Source organism: Cibotium barometz, chromosome 48, assembly GCF_041138505.1.
Source record: "Cibotium barometz isolate CiBa-2024 chromosome 48, ASM4113850v1, whole genome shotgun sequence".
NCBI lineage: Eukaryota > Viridiplantae > Streptophyta > Polypodiopsida > Cyatheales > Cibotiaceae > Cibotium > Cibotium barometz.
The window spans coordinates 12,985,101-13,008,780 of NC_141093.1; the positions used below are offsets into that span (position 1 = coordinate 12,985,101).

Below are 23,680 nucleotides of genomic sequence, written 5' to 3' on the forward strand. Positions count from 1 at the left end.
CATGGAGTCTATATAAACAAGGTCTCACACACATCCTCTAGAAGAGTGTGTGGAGAGTGTGATGAGCCTACTTTGTGTACTTGCTTAGTGCATAATATACTAAATGGTCCTTTGTGGAAATACTCTCTCTGCATTTGCATTACTATGTGGTTTGCTTAATTACGCTTATGTTTATGTTTATGTGGTGGCTCTTGAGCACACTTCTTTACTGATTGGTCACACCTTAGCTTAATCTAAGTGACTGCATGTGTTGCTTCATTGGTGTGAGTTAGCTTATGTGTTATAATGATCTTCATTGTTTGATTCACTTAACCATTGCCAAGCTTAAGCTCACACCATGTCTTTAAACACATATTTAGCACTATTTGTTGCTACAAAGTACCTCGATTTGGTGAAGTTTACGGGGTTGAAATATGTGAGCTTTGTGCTACTCAAATTGAAGAATTAGTTGCCCTATTTGTTGGGACTAAAGTATTATTACCAGTACTAGCTTGTTGATTGTTGATGCATTCGTGGCTAAATTTTTTGCTGTAGACAAGTATGGGACAACTTGTATAATTGCATATTTGCATCATGATTCTAACTCTACAAATATCACATCTCTAAACTCAATCACTTCTTTGGATATAGGATTGTAGCATTGGTATAGTAGAGAATAGTTTCTTGCTCTTTTCCTCAGGAACATGAATAAAAGCAATGCATCTAAATACTTGAAATGTGAACTAACTTTTTACCTGTGTAAGCCTTCCTTGGAGCAATATGCCCCAATGACTTAGTTGGTGACCTATTCAAGAGATATATCACTGTGTATACATAGCTTCTCCCCAATAGGTAATGATATTTCATTTAGCATGGTTATAGCATGTTCCACAATTATCTTGATTTTTCTCTTGACAATGCCATTTTGTTGAGATGTCATGGTATTCATAGATTCTCCCCAATAGGTAGTGATTTTTCATTTAGCATGCTCCACAATTATCGTGTTTTTCCTCTCAACAATGCATTTTGTTGAAATGTATACCTACATGCATAATGCCTTGCAATACCATGATAACAGCAAAATTCATCAAATTCATTTAATAAGAACTCTCTGCCTCTATCCATCATGAGCGTTTTGATTTTGCATCAAGTTTGGTTTTCAACCAAAGCTTCAAATTGTATTGAAGAGCTTCAGATTTGTGCGTCAAGAAGAGGATACATGTCTTCAGATTTGTGCGTCAAGAAGAGGATACGTCTTCTTTGTATAATCATCAATGAAAGTTAAGAAATATTCAAGTCCTCCCAATGTTTGTTCCCCACACATCTAAATGCAACAAAGGGTTCTTTGTTTTGCTAAAGCTTCTAGGAAATGGCTTCCTTTGTTGCTTCCCAAGATAACATGCTTCACATAGCTTAGATTGATTAGCATGTATGTATGCTTCTTCATGTTTCACCAAGGTTAGCATATGCAAATGTCCAACCCTTCTATGATGCCACATATCAATATTACTAATAGTGAAGCTTTCCTATAAAAATGTAGATTGTTTAAAGTGAGTAACCAATTTAAACTTTTACCCATATTGATTTTACTATAAATACTTTATTCATGTCTTTCACAAAGCATTCTTGGGAATCCAAAAACACTTGCATATTGATCAACGATTTATCCAATAGAAATCAAATTCTTTGTAATGCTAGAAACATGTAAAACATCACCTGTGTTGTTGTAGACCTTGTTGCAGATTGATTGAAACTTTCCTACAATCAATCTTTCCTAATCCCTTCAATTGGACGTGAAGGGTTGTCATCACCCCTTGAATTTGTTCAAAGTTTTTCCATGTTAGAGAACCATCTATAATCAATTAGCCACTCATTTGCTCAAAGTTTCTCCATGTTAGAGAACCATTTATACCATGGCACATCATGTGGTTGCCACTTTGAGAATCAACTAGCCACTCATGTTAGAGAACCATGTATACCATAAAAGAGAAGATGGGACTAACTTTAGTGAATTGCCTTCTCTTTCTCCATCTCTCATAAACCCAATTGATGAAGAAAAACACCTCAAACCAAAGCACCTTACAAAATAAAGGATTGCTACTCAAAGACTTGAAAAGAATGCTAGTTCTTCTCTATGGAAGATCTTGGGAAGATCAGATACCACGAAAAGGAATAGGAATTATGCAGAAGCTAAGGATCACCAAGCTCATATACAAAGAAGATATGAAGCTTGCACAATGAGGAATTAACAAATAACAATTACACGAGCACAAATGAAAATTGCATGGACACGATGTAAATTGTGAAGAGACTGTGTGAGACAAAGCTTGAATGACGACGTATTAATCAAATGAAACAAATAAGTTAATATGGGCCTGCAGTGGCACTTCAAAATAAAACTAACTGCTAAAAATAAACCTCCAACTCCCTTGCTAATCAAAGGGATTTGTTTAAAAAGCTAAAGCTAAGCTCTCTAATTCCCGAATTTACTACATGATAATTGTTGCAATATCTCACAAACCCTAATGTTGCATTTCATGATACTCGTGCTCTATAAACAGCGTGGTGGATTCCACAATGGTTGGTGAAATAAAAGCTGATTTGTGCCTAAATATCCACACCACCTTGGGTCGTGAGTTGTTGAAGCCTACCATTGAGCTTCACTTCTAACTATCCCATGATAAACTGCATGATCGATAGAGATATGATGAAGGGGTAGAGAACACAGGCTGAGACAAGCTGGAGTTTGACCATAGTAAAAATGGTGTGGAAGTTGATCATCATGTGATGCAAGAGCACCTTCTGTATTGACCATAGTAAAAATGGTGTGGAAGTTGATCCTTGTGTGATGCAAGAGCACCTTCTCTGGTAGAAGCGAGCATAAAGTGTACTCAAGTACCCATCTATAGACCTCTCATATTACGACCAAACATAGGGAAAGCAGAAATTTATTATGATCCAAACACACAATTTACAATTGCACCAAACTTTCTAGGACCCCAAACAAATAACAATGATTAATTCCATTTTCAAAACAAACCACAAAATGTTTCCTTTCATGGGAAGACCTTTAATTATTTTCAAGATGGTCCTTTCATATCCACCAAGCATCAGGCTACCGTTCTCATGTGGTGGCCCAAGCTTCAAGATGGGCCATGTCAACAAAGGTGTTGCGAGAGCGGTTATGATCCGCCATTGACAAGATCTACCTTGATAATATGGAGCCTCTGCAGAACCTTCATGACCAAGTAACCTTTCCACCGCACATTAAAATGAGTTGAAGTGGCAAAAGTGAGTGTCTTTTGTTTCTCCACTCCAAATCAATATAACAATGATTAAATTTATTAATCAAAACAAACCACAATGTTTATTCATGGGGAAGCCTTTAATTACTATCACTACGGCCCTTTCATATCCACCCGAGCACGAGGCCATCTTTCTCATATGGTGGCTCTAGGCTTCAATATGGGCCGTGCTAACACAGTATAAGAGAGTAATATTTTTTAGAGGACCTACCTTGGATATAATATGGAGCCTCTCAAGAACCTTCATGAGCAAGTACGGTTTGCACTGTGCATATGAACGAGGAGAGTAAGGTTTGCACCGTACATGAGAAAGAGGAGCTGTAAGCAGCAACAGCAAGTTGTTCTCTTTCTCCACCCCAGAGCTGTATCTTGCTCATGAGATGACCCAAAATAAATGAAAATGGACAGGTTATTTCAGGTGGCCATTGGGAAATAGTAGCAAGGGCTACACACCGCCAAAAGGAGTAAAAGAGCAACCCCCTTGCAGACAGGGAATCTCCCCCATCCAACCCCCGCCCTCCAATGGACGGGGGATCCATTCTTAGTTACTTCAGGTGGCCATTGGGAAATAACAAGGGCTACACACAGCCAAAACAAGTAAAACAAACAGCCCAAGATTGTGAAAGCAACCATAGCAAGACTTAAAGACTAGAGAAGCCCTTGTCCAGGCACTTGAAACTATTGCAGGTATACAGCATTCAAAATTTTACATCAAAGGTAAATGATCCTTTCAAGTACCGACCTAAAACATAAATTGGAGTACATATTTTCGACATTATCCAAAGACCTAGAACTGGATTCTGCAAGCATCATCCAAGCTTTCAAATAAAATTAAATCCATACCATAAGTAGTTTACCACCTCAAGCACCTAGCTTAAGCCTGAACTGTAATCCTTCAACCCGTAAACCAACTACATCTGCTGTGAGCTAAAGATTGATGAATCATAAGACCTTAGAGCTTGCAGGTCCCCAAAGTGGCTGCTTCCCATGTCGAATGACCCTGATGAAACTAAAGGTTGAGTGCTTTGGCCATGGGGGGCAGATGCCACTTGCATCAAATCAATAGTTGGCTTCACATCCTGTGGCATGTCCCCAACCCGGACTTCTCCTTGAAGCATTGAGTAGAAAGGGAGGCATTCATAGTTTCCAACACCATTCAGGCCGTGTGTGAAGGGTCCTTCGAGATGGTCTTTTTCAATTGTATCAGAGCCACCTGTAGGGTAACCAGGTGTTGCTGAAGACATACTATGTAAACTTGAAGCTGCAGAGAGCAGCTTGTCATTCGCCCATTCAAAGTGATGTTGCTGCCCTACTTGCACTAATGGTTGGGCCATTGGGATATGACTGTTATGCAAGCCATGATCTGACATCATATTTGAATGGGTTGTCATTGAATCCAAAGATTCTGCAACTGAGGCCTGTGTGGAGGACCAAAGTTGCATGGTTGACTGAAGAGAGAGAGCACGCCCAGAGTCCGAGACTCTTGTAAAACCCTGACCAACGGGTATAGCCTCAAGTCCTGAGAGCACTCCTGCCCCTGATGAAGATGTCAAAGACAAGCTTTGACCCAGAGGGCCGACAGATCCCTGAAAGTACTGATGTGTCTTTGGACCAGCCACATTAGTGGAAACAGGAATCATGCCTTTTGGACTTTGAGGGAGAAAAAGTGAACCCCTGTCATTTGGGTGCTGAAGGCCGGTAAGAAACAACTGCCGTTCCATTCCTGCGCCTGCTGGCATCGAGCACTCAAATGACGATTGGTCCTCATACTTAAACATCCTTGGAGGCCAGGCTCCTTTCCGCTGACTAGAATTCAAATCATTACATTCATCCCAAAGAGCTGATACACCTGGGATTCTTACATGACCTGGAAAAGAAGTCCTGTCTGTGAATAAATGACTGAACCTCCTGCTGTCTGTTCAGCAAAACAAGCCAGCATCATCTTTCAAGCCACTATAATAGAGAGACACAATGAGAGAAGCTGACTATCTAAAATTCAAAAGCTTTGAAACTCTATGCAGCCTCCAACAAAACATGCTACATACGCATCCTCAAACAAATAAATACTGCATATCTGCAGCTGTTTCAGCTAGCAAGATAACCCCCTTCATTACCACGAGCATACACACTACTAGAGGCTCAGCCAAGTTACCTTGAAATTCAGGCAAAAACCTTGCATGCAGCCCTAGAGTGTCAGGCTGGGGCTTCCGGCGCCGTTCATTGTGGCCAGCAAGACGCCTTCTACAACTCCGTTTACCTTCATCAAACTCAGTTAAGCCATGAAATCTGTCACAACATCCAAACAAAGAAGCATCTTTTTAAAACTTCCGTGTACCCAAACAACCAATATGTATTAAAATTAATCTCAGTATAAGAAAATCAGCAACTCAGCTTGATAATTTTTTACATTCTGCCCCACCCAAAATACATACATGCATGGTATTCACCTAGAGGTCACCTTCAACATACTAGCATGTACAAAAGTCTACATGGGGAAGCAATTACAAGGGTGACCCTTCTGTTTGAGCATATCTTATGCTGATGAGAAGGTAAGCTTGAGAACTCTTAGCAAGACATGAACAGTGTGTATGGAACCTCCATGGGCCATCCATTCCCTAAATGGCATAAGTACCTGAACTGATTGCAAATTCACAAGAAATGATAAGAAAAAATAGGATGGTGATGTAATTTTGTGTGAAGTAAAGGCCTCCACCACCATCTCTCCTGGTCAGTGTTTTGTATGGACACAGAAAGGTGTGGCACAGACGCACATTCCATGACTCCTCGAGAAGGTAGAATAGGTAAGAGCCATACCATTGTAAGCCCTAACCTCTATAGGGACTTGGGAGGGGATCATTGTCACATCTTGCAGGTGGGAATGGAGTAAAGTAGAATATAGGTGCACACCCGTGATTGAAAAATCAGTGCCCAGAAGCAAAGGCCTATGTGAAAGTGCAGGCCAGGAACAAAAGATCTTAGTATGGACAGCAGATTTGGATCAAGAGAACTGAGCCACAGTTTAGGCAATGAACGCGGCTGCAAAGGCCTATTAAGCCTTAGACAAAGGCCCACGCGGCTGCACAGGCCGTCAACTACGAAAGAAGCGCCACCAAAAAAAAATGTCATCGGTAGCCAACGCAAAGGGTTGTTGACAACAACCAAGAAAACATGCACAGCAGTAGACAGTTGGGGCGGTCAGATGACGTGGACAGTGAGTAGCTACAGGGGCCCACTCAGCACAATTAGTTGGCGACCAGTAGAGGTACAAGGGCAGCAAGGATTTTAGCAAAATGGTTGGTTTGTTGAGAAGGCTCTGATACCATTCTGTTGGACCAAGGTACATAGCTATGGAGGCTAGTCATGGCTATGGAGTATTAGACAAAGAGAGTTAAAGAAATACCTAAGCGGACACCCATCGTGGCTTTCAGGGCCAATGATTTCTCTTGTGTGGGAGCAATCTCGCTCCCCTCCCTCTCTGTCTCTCTCTCTCTCTCTCTCTCTCTCTCTCTCTCTCTCTCAAGTTTATCTTTGTGAAGTTTTGTGATTTATTTATTCCACTACTATTCTGTATTGTTTGGCGTGCGACAATATCATCACCTCCCCTCGGGCTACTAAAGGCCAGATACATGGCGTTGCATGTGCCTCTCCTACCTTCCGGAGTACCATTGTTGGCCGGTTCCAATGGCATGAGAGCTCAGGTTTCGTCAATCTTTTTTAGGAAGGCGGATCCTTTGATGTAACCTTTGGCAAACATGTCACAAAACCAAGACAAAGATCACGAGACTTCCGACAAGGAAGAGTATAAGGCATAAAGAGAATTGCTTTTTCTTGTGAAAAGCGGAAAAGTGATCAAAAAGGGCACATGGACTGAAGACACATGAAGGTGCACAGTGATGGTGCAATGACATGTGAAGTCGTGGCAAGATGTTCAAAGTGAAAAGCACGACTGTTTAACCAAAAAGCAAAGTTTGACCAAAGTCAAAAGTAAATTTCAACGCATGAACAGGTTGCCTAGGTCATGGTAACACCATGTCTAAAGTTTAAACCGATTCCGAGCACGAGAACATCAAAAAGCAGCCAGGTTTGACCAAATTTGACCAATTTCAAACCAATTTGTCCAAATCCAATCGACATTTTACCAGAGTTGACCAAGTGGTCACAGTTGATCGAGGTTGACCATGGATGACCAGATTTGACCAGGTTTGCCTCTTGATTGCTTTCCAAGGTTCAAGTGATCCGGGAGAGACACTTCGAACAGAAATTTATGAAGCATTGGTTGGTTGGATGTGTGGAGAGCGCAATTTTACTGCTACACACTCAAGAAAAAAGCAGGGGCTTTTCTTAAGGAATGGCAAAGGCTTTTTCCTGTTAATGGTATATAATTAATGGTTTGACCTTGTGTATTGGAGGCATTCTAATGGTATTGGACATTAGAATCTGTCACCTATGCAAACATCTTATATGTGACGTATTCTGGTGGTATGGGACATGTCGTATGTGTGGTGAAAAGAATTATGGGTTATTTGCTAGTAATATGGATGGGCTCAGTCTGATTACGAAGGGCAGCAGACCAGCATTTTTGAGCATTGGTGTTCAACAAGGATGCCTGGGTGTTGTTGAGATCTCAGAAAGCCAAAGGTAAGAGATCTTCAGAAAAGGATCTAAAGAAAAGAAAAGTAAAAGGTAAGATCTCCAGGTGTTATCTTGTGGATGCACAATGGATGAAGGAGGACAACTTGGCAGATAGTCCCCATGTTTTGGATCTTTACCTCAAGGCTTTTCAATTGAAGCGTACTATTTCAATCACTTTGTCAGGTTCAGCAGTTGTGTCTGGAGCATTGCTTGATGCTCAAGAGAGGGATCACTCTGCTCCTTTGTCGACAAAACAACAGGTTTGATCTATAAGGTTGTGTGGTGGTGTTCTCTATAGCACACCCAAGGTACTAGGCTGACAATACTTTGCCTATGGAACTTCTATGATATCCTTTTGATGGTACCATGTTTTGATGCTTGCATGTTTGGATGATCATGTGTTGATCATGTTCGTTTGAGAAATTTTTAGGAGTTTGACTTTTTCCACAAAAAGCCATTGAGAGGGCTTTTTGTGTAAAAAAGTGCTTTTAAAGTTGCTTTTCGGGTTTTAGCTTTTGGGGAAAAGCAAACTTGCTCTAGTTTGTATAATAGGAACCCATGGGGTCACTTTGTAATCATCCTACTAGAGAGCTAGAGTCTCGAGAAGAGAACCGGCTCTCGTGTAGGCTCTCTCTCAAGTTTATCTTTGTGAAGTTTTGTGATTTATTTATTCCACTGCTACTATGTATTATTTCGCATGCTACAATATCATCACCTCCCCTCGGGCTACTAAAGGCCGGATACAAGGCGCTGCATGTGCCTCTCTTACCTTTGGGAATATTGTTGGCCGGTTACACTTATTGCTACTATAAATAACAGTCCAGTCATAAATAACCAATAACCCTGGATTTATAAAATATGAACCTTAGCCACCTAAATCCGTCTACTTTTCCTAATCACAGGGCTCCCCTAACCATTAGTCCCTAACCCTCCTCCCAAGGACCCCCTAATACACAGGCATAAACAAGATTAGTGCAAAAAAAGAAGGGTACAGGCAAGCTCACCACCCAACCATAGGTTCGCGTCCACAAACCTCCCCAAAGCCAAGGGCTAAGATTTCACTCCCTACACGCCAAGGCAATCAACCCTAGAGTCCCATACCACCAAAGCCTGTCCCAAGGGACCCTCGATAAGACCGTCACGTCCATGGCAAAAGCAAGACTACTCTAGTCCAGGCAGAGACCAACTTTCAAGTGATCCACAAAATAACTCATAAGTCACTTATATACTGACTTCTACTGCTATAAATTAGCATCCAATCATCAATAGTCAATAACCATGGTTTATCAAATAATAATGAACCCTTGCCACCTGTAACTTGCATGCATCCTTCCCCCTAATCTCAGGGCTCCCCTAACCCTACTGGATTACTCCCTAATCCCAAGGGTTAATGCTAGGTACGTAACAAATGTTGCCACCAAGTAATGGCTTCCCCGGTGAGGTGGAGCCACCATATGGACTTTGTCTTGAGGATCTGCAACTTTAGCCAACAAAAAATATGCAACAACTTGATGTATAAATTGCGTGACTACAAAATGATTACACTTACCATCATACTTACTGAAGTTCGATTGAGTTCAAAGACGGTGGCGGATGGGGTGGTGGAGGAACTAGGACCAATGCCAACTTGGGAAGTGTTGCCATCAAATTGGCCTGCAATGTTGCCAGTAAGTGTTGAAGCTAGAGTTGCATGGCTTCCCGATCAAGCTTATGTTGATACTCCAATGCCGCGCGTTCTGCCTAGCGTCGGTCTGTGAGAAAATAGTATTTTTTCCAACCCTAAAAAGAGTATTTTATGATTTATTTGGAGGTTTTTGTCTTGGCTGCTGGCCTACACCTTTTAGGCTCACCAACCAACACCCCCCCCCCCCAGTATATATAGCCTTCCCTATCTTTCATCATTGGTGTACCACTTCATTGTCATATCCGGTACCATATGGCAACTACCCGCGACTGTTGGGGTAAAGGCGTTATGCCCACCCTTATAGTGTGTACAAGCCCATAAGTTATAGTACATAGTACACTTAGTACTTTTAATGTACTAAGTGCACTATGTGTACTAGTGCAATATACATGTGTGATAGGGGAGTCACACACTCATGCTTTTCATGAGTTGACTTATCCCCACAACTCTCTCTCTCTCTCCCTTGCTTCTCTGTGTATGTCTCCCATGAATGATTCTAAACCCTAATTCAGGTTTCTCCCCATCAACTGGTATCAGAGCTTTAGGTGTTGACAAAGGGGGTTTTCTTTCCTTGCTTCCTTGCATGGCAGCCCTTCATAGCTCGGCTCTGCAGTCTATAGAATGCGTGCAGAAGTTGAATGTGAAGTGTGAGGCTGAGATAGTGAGGGTCACACTGGTCGCCTGCTGAAACTCCCCTTGGAGCGAGCTACGTGTAGCATTACACAAGGCAGCATAGCGAGCGAAGGCAGCAGCCGTAGGCTGGGCGTCAACATCAGCCAGGCGAAGCGTGAGCAAAAGCGTCGACTTCAGGCGTGTAGAAGGCGCCAGCGCTAAGTGAAGCGAAGGACGAGCTTTAACACAAGGCGTCGAGCGTGGAGCACTGGCGGGACCAAAGACTAGCGCTGCTGGCGGAGATAGCGCTGGGCGTACATACGCTAGGCGAAAACAGCAGCGTGGAGCACTGGCGGGCGTCCATCGAACACTCGGCGCTGACGAATATGTCAGGCGGGCGGCGCTAGGTGACGAAGGCTCCCCTGCAAATTTATCCTGGTCGAATCGTTCGCTGAGCCTCTTGATGGAGTAGGCGAGGTAGATGGTGCCGAAGGACTTGACATCTGTGATTACACCATTGTGAGCGCAGACGAGGCGGCCCAGCGTGGACATCACATTCACCACGCTCTTCCTATCCACTGAGGGCTTCAGCAGCAGCACGCAGTCAAGAGCTTGTGACTCCACGACTCCTGCAGCACGCTTGAAGAGGCCCCTCCCCACCTGCACAGTTTCCTGCAACAAAATTCAGAAATTTGAAAGGTATTCTGCTTCAATTTTTTTTTGGGATTTGCAATTGAGCAAATACAGTAATCAATTGAGCAGGTACAGGTGCCCAATTGCTCAATTTTTGAGCAAAATTGGCAAAATTGGGTGAAATTGGTCAAATCAGGATCAATTTGCAGGAAATTGGTCAAATCAGGATCAATTTGCAGGAAATTGGATGTCGAAATTTGGGGCTTTTGATGTAATTGTGCAATTAAGCACTCATACATGCTGTATGATGTGAAAAATCGCACATTTGGGCAAAATTGCAGCAAATTGCAGCAAATTGCAGTGCAAATCAAGGGGCTTTTGTGCCGATTTGGTCGATTTGCATGCAGGCGATCGCATTTGATGCTGTGGATAATGTGCTGATGTCTTACAAGCACTCAATGTACCTGTAAATCAAGGGGCTTTCATGTATTTGATGTATATGTGGCCAGGGGGAAACATCGTGAACACTCAGGATGCCTTCATGTGCGCCAATGTACCATGCATGATCAGAAATTGATCTCAAATCAAGGGGCTTTTCAAGTTCGTATGCTTGTTGAGCTTGGCAAAGCAGCAGGCAAGCCATTTATGCCTTGAATCCTCAAAAATCAGCTTGCAGTCAAGGGGCTTTTGTCCAATTTCTGTTCGGGACTGTTTTATGCAGTGTTCGTGACTGTAAAAGTCTGATTTTCACTCATTTGGACAGCCAGGAGAGCATTTATTGCTATTGTACCTGCTGGTACAGATTTGGCACAGCTTTGTGCATGTTTTGGCATGGCTGTACACTGTTTTGAGTGATCAAAAGGTTCAAATTCAGCTGCTGAAATTGCCGGTACAGGTTTGGTACATCATTGGTGAGCGCTTAGTACTGCTGTACAGTACTTTGGAAGGGCAAAAGAGCACATTCAAGGTGCTGTCCAAAATCTGCAGCAACCAGATTTTGGTGTTTTCATCACATAAAGTGGGAAAAAAGTTGCATTATTGCTTCCGCAGTGGGAGATAAAGCTTGGGAGAACATTTGTAAGCACTTTGTGTGCTTTGGGTGCAGTGTTTGCACATCTTGGGTGCAGTGTTTGCACATTTGCAGGGAGTCAGGCATTGACAGGTTGCATTTTGCTATGGCAACCACAGGTGAGAGCTCTTCATTGCTTCACATCAAGAAGCTTGAAGGCTCGCATAATTATGATATTTGGCAAACCCAGTGCTACAATGTGTTGCTTCAGAAAAAGCAACATAAGCCTATCAAAGAAAGGGGTGTGATGCCCGCTTCTCTTACAGCTGAAGAGTGGGAAGATATGGATGAGCTGGCAAGATCTACTATCATGTTGTCTGTGTCAGACTCATTACTTTTCAGCATTCGTGAAGAGAAGACAGCTTGGGGAATGTGGCAGAGATTGCAGGACTTGTATGCCCAACAAAGTGCCTCAAGCAAAGTGTATTGGTTGAAGAAACTCATAGGCCTTCAGATGAAGGAAGGGGCTTCTATGACAGCCCATCTCAATGAGTTTAATGGTATTGTCAGCCAGGTTATAAATCAAAAGTTGGCAATGGACGATGAGTTCAAAGCCACTTTTTTGTTATGCACTTTGCCAGAGAGTTGGGACACATTCAGGACAGCCACTAGCAATTCGAATGCTATGCTGTCATATGCAGATGTTGAGGGTGCTCTTCTTCAAGAAGAGATGAACAGGAAGAACAACTCTGTTGGAAAGTCCAATGCAATGAATGCACGTGGGAGATCCCAGCAAAGGGGTAAAAGCCAAGAAAGGGGAAGGAGCAAGTCTCGCTCCAAAAAGGATTTGGAATGCCATTATTGTGGCAAAAAGGGACACATCAAAAAGCAATGCTACAAATGGAAAAATGATCAAAAGGAAAAGGGAAAAGGCAAAGACAAAGAGAAAGATGAAGCCAAAGATGCAAAGCCAAAGGGCAAAAGTGGAGTCAAGATCGAAGAAATCAATGTGTCACATGCAGGTGGCAGTGAGGATGAGGTCCTCTTTACGTCTTCACTTGATGCCCATTCACTTCTTACAGGTGGTCATGGTATGCACTCATGGATCATTGATTCAGGTGCCTCCTTTCATGTCACAGGTTGCAGAGACTTGTTTGTCAGGTACACTGCTGGCAATGAAGGAGTTGTTTATTTGGGTGATAACCATGCATGCAAAATTCTTGGCAGAGGTGATGTAAGGCTTGTATTTTCAGATGGCTCACAGCTTATGCTCCATGATGTCAGGCATGTGCCTGAGATCAAGAAGAATTTGCTTTCTACTGGACAGCTTGATGATGCTGATTATGTTACCACATTTGGTCGTGGAAAGTGGAAGATTAGTAAGGGCTCACTGGTTGTTGCCAGAGGCTCTAAGGTGGACACTCTTTATTTCATGCATGCAGGTGTTTGTCACCATGCTAATGTAAATGCAACCGAGCTGCCGGAAATTTCTATGTGGCATAGCCGGTTGGGACACATGAGTGTCAAAGGAATGGAGCAATTGTCTCGTTTGGGTTACTTGCCTTCTCTAAAGTTTTCAAGTTTTCAATTTTGTGAGCATTGTATATATGGTAGGCAACTACAGTGCCCCCACAAGAAAGCTCTTGGACAGAAAGATGCTCAGTTAGAGCTTGTGCATACAGATGTATGTGAGATGCCTCAGCTTTCTTTGGGAGGGGCAAAGTACTTTGTGTCTTTTATTGATGATGCCACACGCAAGGTGTGGGTCTATCCTCTTCGTTTGAAGAGTGATACATTCTCAGTGTTTCAGAAGTTTGTTGCTCATGTTGAGAATCAAACTGGCAAAACACTGAAGGCTTTGCGTTCCGACAATGGTGGAGAGTATACGTCCAAACAGTTTCAGGACTTTTGTGATGCTAAAGGCATCAAGAGGGAGCTCTCTACTCCTTATGATCCTCCACAAAACGGGACAGCAGAGAGGATGAACAGGACCATACAGGAGAAGGTCCGTTCTATGTTGTCACATGCTGCATTACCTCATGGTTTTTGAGCTGAAGCTGTTATGACAGCCGTTCACCTTATAAACAGGTCACCTAACACGAGGCTTGGTGGGAAAGTGCCAGAAGAAGTATGGACAGGGAAGCCTCCGTCATACAAGCACTTGAGAGTGTTTGGTTGCGTTGCGTACGTGCACATACGCAGGGAAATGCGCACCAAACTTGATCCTAAGTCTCACAAATGCATATTCCTAGGATATGGTGACAGAGGTGAAATGGGGTATAGACTTTGGGATCCCATAAATAGAAAGATCATACGCAGCAATGATGTCATTTTTGATGAAACATGCATGTATAAGGAGCCTGCAAGGCAACAGGAGCCTGGCAGAGTCATCTTTGATGATGATGGACATCATGGACAACAACAAAGGGCTGTAAATCAGCCATTACAGCAGGAAAACCAGCCCTTAAATGGTGCTGAAAATGGTCCAAATGGACAGCCAGATATGGCAGAAGATATCCCTATGGATATACCACAGTTAGAGGAGATACCGGGCATGATTTTTCAGCCTTATGGCATGGAACAGGAGCCACCAATGGGTGATATGCAGGCTGGACAGCAACCTGCAAATGATGGTCATTGGGTACGGAGGTCCACTAGACCCTCCAGAGCCCCTGACAGGTTTGTTCCAGGGGTTGACTACTTGATGCTCACTGACTGTGGGGAGCCCTCATGTTATAAAGAGGCTTTACAGAGGGCAGACAAGGCTCTATGGGAGCGTGCCATGAAGTCAGAGATGGATTCTCTGCATAAAAATGGAACATGGAAGTTGGTGCCTTTGCCTGCAGGTAAGAAGGTTTTGCCATGCAAGTGGGTATACAGGCTCAAAGTTGCATCAGATGCAAAGCCAAGATACAAAGCCAGGTTAGTGGCTAAGGGCTTTAAGCAGGAATATGGTGTGGACTTTGATGAGATCTTCTCTCCAGTGGTCAAAATGACCACACTTAGAGCTGTGTTGGCTTTGGTTGCGCATGATGATCTGGACTTGATTCAGATGGATGTGAAGACTGCTTTTCTTCACGGTGATCTCCATGAGGAGATATATATGCAGCAGCCAGAGGGTTATGCAGTAAGTGGAAAGGAGAAGCTTGTATGCAAGCTGAAAAAGAGTCTTTATGGGCTCAAACAGGCACCAAGAGAATGGTATCATAAATTTGATACATTCATGAAATCACAGAAATTCAGGAGAAGTGACATAGATCACTGCTTGTACACCAAGAAAGCTTTGGATGGCAGTCTATTGATTCTCATTTTGTATGTTGATGATATGTTGATTGCCGGGAAATCTCGTAAAGAGATGGATGCCTTGAAGCAGAGGCTGCATCAAACCTTTGATATGAAGGATTTGGGTGATGCAAATCACATCTTGGGTATGCGGATACTTCGGGACAGAAATCAGCATGTGTTGTATTTGTCTCAGAAGGAATACATTGGCAAAGTCTTGCAGAGGTTCAATATGGACGGGGGGAAGAAAGCTAGTACTCCTTTGCCTCCATATGTGAAACTCAGTGCTATGGACAGCCCACAGTCGGATAGTGACAGGGCCGATATGGCCAAGATTCCGTATGCTTCAGCTTGTGGCAGTCTCATGTATGCCATGGTTGCTACTAGGCCGGACATTGCATTTGCAGTGGGAGTGGTTTCTAGATACATGGCCAACCCTGGCAAGAAGCATTGGGAAGCAGTGAAAGGTGTCATGAGATACCTGAAGGGCACACAGGATTTGTGCATTTGCTTTGGCAAACAGGATGCATTAGTGCATGGTTACACGGATTCGGATTATGCCGGTCATCCAGATAACCGGAAGTCTACTACCGGTTATGTATTTACATTCACAGGAGGTGCTGTGTCATGGATATCCAGGATGCAGAAGTGCACTGCCTTATCTACTACAGAGGCCGAGTATATTGCAGCCACAGAGGCTTGCAAGGAGGCATTATGGCTATCTCGGTTAGTGGTTGATTTGGGTTATACAGGGGATATTCCATTGTTGCATTGTGACAGTCAGAGTGCCATTCAGTTGGCAAAGAACCCTGTTTTTCATGCAAAGACGAAGCATGTGGATGTGAAGTATCACTTCATCAGAGAGGTGATAGAGAACAAGCAAATTCAGCTTGTTAAGATTCATACGGATGACAACCCGGCTGATCTGTTGACGAAGAGTTTGCCTCCGGAGCGGTTTGCTCATTGCAGACACTTGATGGGCATTGGATGAGGCCATTTTCAGCCTTGATATGGCCTTGTATATTATCATGTACATGCTGATTTTTTCTTTTCCTTTACTTAAGGGCACTTTGCCTTTAAGTGGGAGGTTGTTGGGGTAAAGGCGTTATGCCCACCCTTATAGTGTGTACAAGCCCATAAGTTATAGTACATAGTACACTTAGTACTTTTAATGTACTAAGTGCACTATGTGTACTAGTGCAATATACATGTGTGATAGGGGAGTCACACACTCATGCTTTTGATGAGTTGACTTATCCCCACAACTCTCTCTCTCTCTCCCTTGCTTCTCTGTGTATGTCTCCCATGAATGATTCTAAACCCTAATTCAGGTTTCTCCCCATCAGCGACCATAGTTGTCTTCGTACGACGTACGACAACATATCATATAGAATATTGTACGGTACGATGCCGTACGGACTCGTACGGGTTTTTCCGAGAAAAGAAAAAATCAAAAAAATGGTCTTGTTTTTTTTGGGAGTAATGGTCTTGTTTTTGCTTGTCTATGGCTGTTTGAGCTTTCCTCTGTACTATGATGCTTCCCTCCTTTTTAAAATACTCCATATCTCGAAATTGGAAATACCTAAGTTTATAAGTAATTTTTTAAAACACACGATGAGGTTACAGTAGTTCTTCCTCCGCTCTTGCAAATGACTTCTGCAAGCGCTCCGATAGGCACTCTTTTGATGGAGATGATCCTAGCGAGAGCTCTGATTTTGATAGTGATCACTTCTCCATCTAGATTCTAGCCCCAACCCTCTAGCCCCCCTTTTTTGTGCACCACTTTTTGTACTTACTACTACAGCTACATGCGCCTAGAGCACCTCGCATTGTATGACTTAGGCTTTAGCCTAACATCTATGTATGTTTTCAACTTGGTTTTAATGGAATTTTGGTTTGAGTCATGTGACAACTTGTCTTCTCTTTGAAATTGAAAATACTAAAGTTTGTGAGTATTTTTTTTAAAGACCGTACGATAAGAAATTTTTTTATATCATACCGTATTTTCCCGTACGGTATCGTACCTGACAACTATACCCGCGACAGCAGCCCCCCTCGGCTAGAGGCCACTGTGGGACAGCAGCCCTCTCTACTATCATCTGCGTTTTACATCTGTTGGTAAAGGCCGCTACATCAGGCTGACTTCAGCGTTCACATCAGGCTGACATCAGCGTTTCACAACAGGTTTACATCAGCCTGTCTTCAGCATTTACATCAGGTGTACATCAGCGTTTTACATCAGCACACATCTGCGTTTTACATCAGGTTTACATCAGCCTGTCTTCAGTGCTTACATCTGGGCTGACATCAGCGTTTATCATCAGCCTTACCTCAGGCTTACACCAAGGCTCACATCAGTGCTTACATCAGCATATCATCTGCGTTTTACCACAGCCCATGGGACAGCAGCCCCCTCTGCTGTACATAGAGCATGTCAGCATTTTTGCCTCAGCTCTCACCATCGGGACAGCAGGCCACTCTCTACTACATCATACCATCGGGACGGCAGCCCACTCTCTGCTTAGCTTCACCAGCGACATCACATCAGGTACACAGCACCCATGTCACCAGAGCTTGCACCACTCGGGACAGCAGTCCTCTCTGCTCCTTCTCACATCAGGTACGCAGCACCCGTGTCACCAAAGCTTGCGCCACTCGGGACGGCATCACCCTTCAGGTACGCACCACCCTTGTCAACAGAGCTTGCTGTCAAATCCCCAAGGTTCTCCTCATAGAGCAATCCTAAAACAAGACTCAAAACCTGCAAAACAAAGCCATAAAACGTGAAGGGGGTGCAGGCCCGACTCACCACCCAACCATGACAGCCGTGGGCAAAACCCACAAGACTTGGCTGTCCCCACCGAGCCACGAGCTGAGCTAACTAGCAAGACACACCGACCAATCTCTACTCCATGACGTCCCATACCGCCCGAGATCTACCCTCGCGGGCCTCAAGACTGTTGCTGGCCTCGGCTGCATAAAGCATGTGCACGTCTGCACTAGATCCAGGCTCCTGACCGCAGAGCTCTCGCAAAGACTCGCGAGACTCTCTCCAACCGACTGACCTTGGCCACCCTTTTATAGGCTCTTGGCCGGTCACTGGGCGTCCCCACTTGAGCGCCCGCCCATCAATCCATCCCTAGTCCAGCTCGCCAATCAGCTGCCCAGCTCCAAGCTACCCCAAGCCTCGAAGCTAGGAGATAGCACAAGCGGAAGCATAAACAATAAGTGGTACCAGTCTGTACTTGCACACTTGTTTCAACAACTCTGCTTCACACGTGTGGGTGTACCTGTCTGTACCTTCCTCTCTGCATCCACCTCAGTGTTTGTACCTAACTGTTCAGACCATAAAAGCTGCACTGTACCAGTCCATACAGCCTCTGCACACGTGTCTGAAGCTGTCCGTACAGAACTGTACGGACAGTTCTGCTGTCGCCTGAGGGTACTGGTGCGCCTGCTCCTGCTGTACCCGACTGTACCTGCTGTACAGCTCTGTACCTGCAGTACAGCCACCTGACAGCAGTCGTACGATTGTACCTGCTGTACGGGCTTCTGTCAGAACCCACAGCTCCTGTGCCTGCAGCCGTACAACGCCGCCTGTACCCACAGAAGAATCTGCAGCAGCACTCACAACGCCGCCTGTACCAGTAAAGCTTGCAGCAGAGAAGACAGCGTTACATCAGGTAATGCTCCAGACCCATGCTCTGCTGAACCTGAATGAGCCACAAAAAGAGTCGGCTCTAACTCAAAGGCATCGAGATAAAGCTGCAAAACCTGAGGTGAATCTATTAAGTCACCTTCCTCCATCCACTTCGCATCCATCGGTGAATAGTTCTTGAACTTCACAAGATAGCGACGGGAAACTTTACCTCGTACCTTTCTTTCCTTATGTGCCAGTATCTGCTCTGGAATCAGAACCTCATCAAGTTCCTCAACTTCCGGCTGAGCCTCATCTGATACATCCTCAGGTACATCCCCATGGAAAGGTCTAAGGAGACTCACGTGAAAAGCATTGTGAATCCTCCAATGATCTGGTAGCTTCAAACGATAGGCTACCTAACCAATCTTTTCCAATACTTGAAAAGGCCCATAATATCGCATGCTCAACTTAGGGAATAAGTGCTCTTTACCCTTCATCTTCTTGAGTCTAGCCTTTTCAAAGCGCAAAAGAACCCAATCACCCAATGCAAACTCTAAATCACGTCTGTGACGGTCTGCGGCTTTCTTTTGCTTCTGCTGAGTTTTCTCGAGTGCCAACTTAACTTTCCGATAAGCTTCATCCATACTCTCCACATACTGATCAGCCTCAAAGATCTTATCTTTTGTATGCAAAATGGGTGTTACCTTCTTCCCTCCTTCCACAATCTCAAAAGGCGCCTTGCCTGTCGAGGTATGTACAGTGTTGTTATATGCAAACTCCACCAAAAGAAGATACTTTTCCCATTGTTGCTTGTGCTCTGACACATAACACTTAAGAAGATCCAACACTGTAGAGTTAGCCTCTTCTGAGTGACCATCTGTTTGCGGATGAAATGACGATGAAAACTTGAGAGTTGTACCCATGTTGTCAAACAACCGTCTCCAGAACAAACTCGTCATCCGTGGATCACGGTCACTAATGATAGACGTAGGCAAGCCATGATACTTGAAGATGTTCGCCATGAACAACTTCACCATATGATCCACTTTGATCGTCTTACGCACGGCAATGAAATGAGCCTGCTTACTGAACCTGCATATGATAGTCCAAATGCCATCATTACCCGTTTGTGTCCGTGGAAGATCAAATATAAAATCCATGGCAATGCTCTCCCAAGGTCTATCTGGAATAGGTAAAGGCTGTAATAACCCTGGTGTCTTTTGACGGTCAAACTTTACCTTCTGACATACGATGCATTGCCTCACAAAGGCATCAACATCTCTTCTCAAGGTTGGCTAATAAAAGAAAGTCTCCACTGCTTTTACCGTGGCGTCAATACCCCGATGACCTGCATACGGTGGAGCATGACTTTCAATCATAACCTTGAGTCGCAATGGCCTGGTAACACACAGTCTGCCATGCATCAATAAAAATCCATCTCTGAGAGTATAATGCTCATGTCGCTGACCCTCAGACATCTGATCATACAACTTTTCAAAGTCCTCATCATGGGCATACTGCTCTTTCATTTCATCAAGCTCATGATGATAAGCAAGTGAAACTGCAGAGACCTGTGGCTTGCGTGACAAAGCATCTACCACTACATTCTTTTTCCCTTCCACATGCACAATCTGGAAGTGAAACATAGACAAAAAGTTTGCCCAACGCATATGCTTCTCTGAAAGCTTAGTCCGCGTGAGGAAATAACGCAAGGTCTGATGATCTGTCTGCACAGTGAAATCAGCCCCAAGCAAGTAGTGTTTCCATGTAGAAAGAGCGTGAATTACAGCCAGCATCTCTTTCTCATAAACCTGTAAATGCTTCTCGGCATCTTGCAATATTCTACTCTCATAGGCTATGACATGTCCCTCTTGCATGAGAACTACACCAATGCTACTTCCGCATGCATCACACTGGACAATAAAAGCCTTTCGGAGGTCCGGTAACACTAATACTGGATCCGAAGTAAGCTTTTCTTTGAGCTTTTTAAATGCTGTAATTTCCCGATCAACCCATCTAAACGGAGTTTGTTGGGGTAAAGGCGTTATGCCCACCCTTATAGTGTGTACAAGCCCATAAGTTATAGTACATAGTACACTTAGTACTTTTAATGTACTAAGTGCACTATGTGTACTAGTGCAATATACATGTGTGATAGGGGAGTCACACACTCATGCCTCATGCGTTGACTTATCCCCACAACTCTCTCTCTCTCTCTTGCTTCTCTGTGTATGTCTCCCATGAATGAACTCTAACCCTAATTCTGTTTCTCCCATCAACTGGTATCAGAGCTTTGGTCACCAGGTTCTCCTCCCTCTTCTGCTCTGCTGGCCGCCCCCCCCCTTTTGATTCCTGGTCGCCCTGCTGATTCCTGGTCGCCCTGCTCCTTGCAGCACAAAAGGGGCTGGCCAACCAGCTGCCCACGCAGCCAGCCCACGTGGCTGCCCAACCATTTACTAGGCGAACATACGCTAGGCGATCGAAGGCTGGCGGGCGTTGAGCCATTGGCGAAGGCAGCAGCACAAGGCGAGCGAACTTAAGCGAACGCCAAAGCAGCATAGCGGGGCGTGCATCGAGTACTAGTCTTAGTACTAGGCGAAACAGGCGGCATCGCAACAACTGGAGCCCGTCGACGTGTATGCGGCGCTAGGCGAAACATGACGAAGGCACTTCAGCGTGGAGCGAAGAAGCGCTAGGCGAAACTGAAGCGAAAGCGTCGAGCGTGAGTAGCGAGCCGAAACACAGCCACGAGAGATAGTGATGTTATTTTTCTCTTCTGCAGTCGTCTCTCACCGCCAAGAATCTTGAGAGAGTGGGAGCCAGAGAAACCCACGCCTGTCTTCAATCGACGAGACTGCCCAGAAGTCGCACTATCGCTTAGACTGGCACCAATACAATCTCAGAAGAAAGCACCAGCATTAAGAGTGCCCCCCCCCCCACCTGCACAGAAGCCTGACGAGCAGCAGCATCAACAGCAAAATCGACGCCCTCCTTTCCTGCAACAAAAATCAGAAATTACAAGGTATTTGCCTCAATTTTTTTTTGGGATTTGCAATTGAGCAAGTACAATCAACAATTGAGCAGGTACAGGTGCCCAATTGCTATTTTTTTTAGCAAAATTGGCAAAATTGGGTGACATTGGTCACAATCAGGATAAATTTGCAGGAAATTGGTCAAATCAGGATCAATTTGCAGGAAATTGGATGTCGAAATTTGGGGCTTTTGATGTAATTGTGCAATTAAGCACTCATACATGCTGTATGATGTGAGAAATCGCACATTTGGGCAAAATTGCAGCAAATTGCAGTGCAAATCAAGGGGCTTTTGTGCCGATTTGGTTGATTTGCATGCAGGCAATCGCATTTGATGCTGTGGATAATGTGCTGATGCCTTACAAGCACTCAATGTGCCTGTGAATCAAGGGGCTTTCATGTATTTGATGTATATGTGGCCAGGGGAAAGCATCGTGAACACTCTGGATGCCTTCATGTGCGTCAATGTACCATGTATGATCAGAAATTGATCTTAAATCAAGGGGCTTTTCAAGTTTGTATGCTTGTTGAGCTTGGCAAAGCAGCAGGCAAGACATTTATGCTTTGAATCCTCAGAAATCAGCTTGCAGTCAAGGGGCTTTTGCCTAATTTCTGTTCGGAACTGTTGTATGCAGTGTTCGGGACTGTAAAAGTCTGATTTTCACTCATTCGGACAGCCAGGAGAGCATTTATTGCTACTGTACCTGCAGGTACAGATTTGGTACAGCTTTGTACATGTTTTGGCATGGCTGTACATTGTTTTGAGTGACCAAAAGGTTCAATTTCAGCTGCTGTACTTGCCGGGACAGGTTTGGTACATCATTGGTGAGCACTTGGTACTGCTGTACAGTACTTTGGAAGGGCAAAAGAGCACATTTGAGGTGCTGTCCAAAATCTGCAGCAACCAGATTTTGGTGTTTTCATCACATAAAGTGGGAGAAAAGTTGCATTTGTGCTTCCGCAGTGGGAGATAAAGCTTGGGAGAATAACTGTGAGCACTTTGTGTGCTTTTGGTGCAGTGTTTGCACATTTTCCAGGGAGTCAGGCATTGACAGGTTGCATTTTGCTATGGCAACCACAGGTGAGAGACATCAAGAAGCTTGAAGGCTCGCATAACTATGATATTTGGCAAACCCAGTGCTACAATGTGTTGCTCCAGAAAAAGCAGCACAAGCCTATCAAAGAAAGGGGTGTGATGCCCGCTTCTCTTACTGCTGAAGAGTGGGAAGATATGGATGAGCTGGCAAGATCTACTATCATGTTGTCTGTGTCAGACTCATTACTTTTCAGCATTCGTGAAGAGAAGACAGCTTGGGGAATGTGGCAGAGATTGCAGGACTTGTATGCCCAACAAAGTGCCTCAAGCAAAGTGTATTGGTTGAAGAAACTCATAGGTCTTCAGATGAAGGAAGGGGCGTCTATGACAGCCCATCTAAATGAGTTTAATGGTATTGTCAGCCAGGTCATTAATCAAAAGTTGGCAATGGACGATGAGTTCAAAGCCACCTTTTTGTTATGCACTTTGCCAGAGAGTTGGGACACATTCAGGACAGCCACTAGCAATTCGAATGCTATGCTGTCATATGCAGATGTTGAGGGTGCTCTTCTTCAAGAAGAGATGAACAGGAAAAACAACTCTGTTGGAAAGTCCAATGCAATGAATGCACGTGGGAGATCCCAGCAAAGGGGGAAAAGCCAAGAAAGGGGAAGGAGCAAGTCTCGCTCCAAAAAGGATTTGGAATGCCATTATTGTGGCAAGAAGGGACACATTAAAAAGCAATGCTACAAATGGAAAAATGATCAAAAAGAAAAGGGAAAAGGCAAAGACAAAGAGAAGGATGAAGCCAAAGATGTAAAGCCAAAGGGCAAAAG

General features: G+C 44.1%; 1 protein-coding gene across 2 annotated transcripts in view; it reads right to left on the bottom strand.

The window, feature by feature from the left end:
- Positions 1-3,935: 3,935 nt before the first annotated feature.
- The window catches only part of LOC147610827 (uncharacterized), a 37,580-nt gene continuing 17,835 nt past the window's right edge, over positions 3,936-23,680 (bottom strand). The window contains exons 2-3 of one of the 2 annotated variants that reach the window (XM_086785439.1): positions 5,437-5,570; positions 3,936-5,151 (exon numbers count right to left, since the gene is read on the bottom strand). In XM_086785439.1, coding sequence (XP_086641565.1) covers positions 4,196-5,151; positions 5,437-5,570 — 1,090 coding nt within the window. In that variant the 3' untranslated portion in view covers positions 3,936-4,195. Of the gene's footprint in view, positions 5,200-5,436; positions 5,571-23,680 lie in introns of both variants that reach the window. The other variant, XM_086785438.1, reaches the window with a different exon arrangement.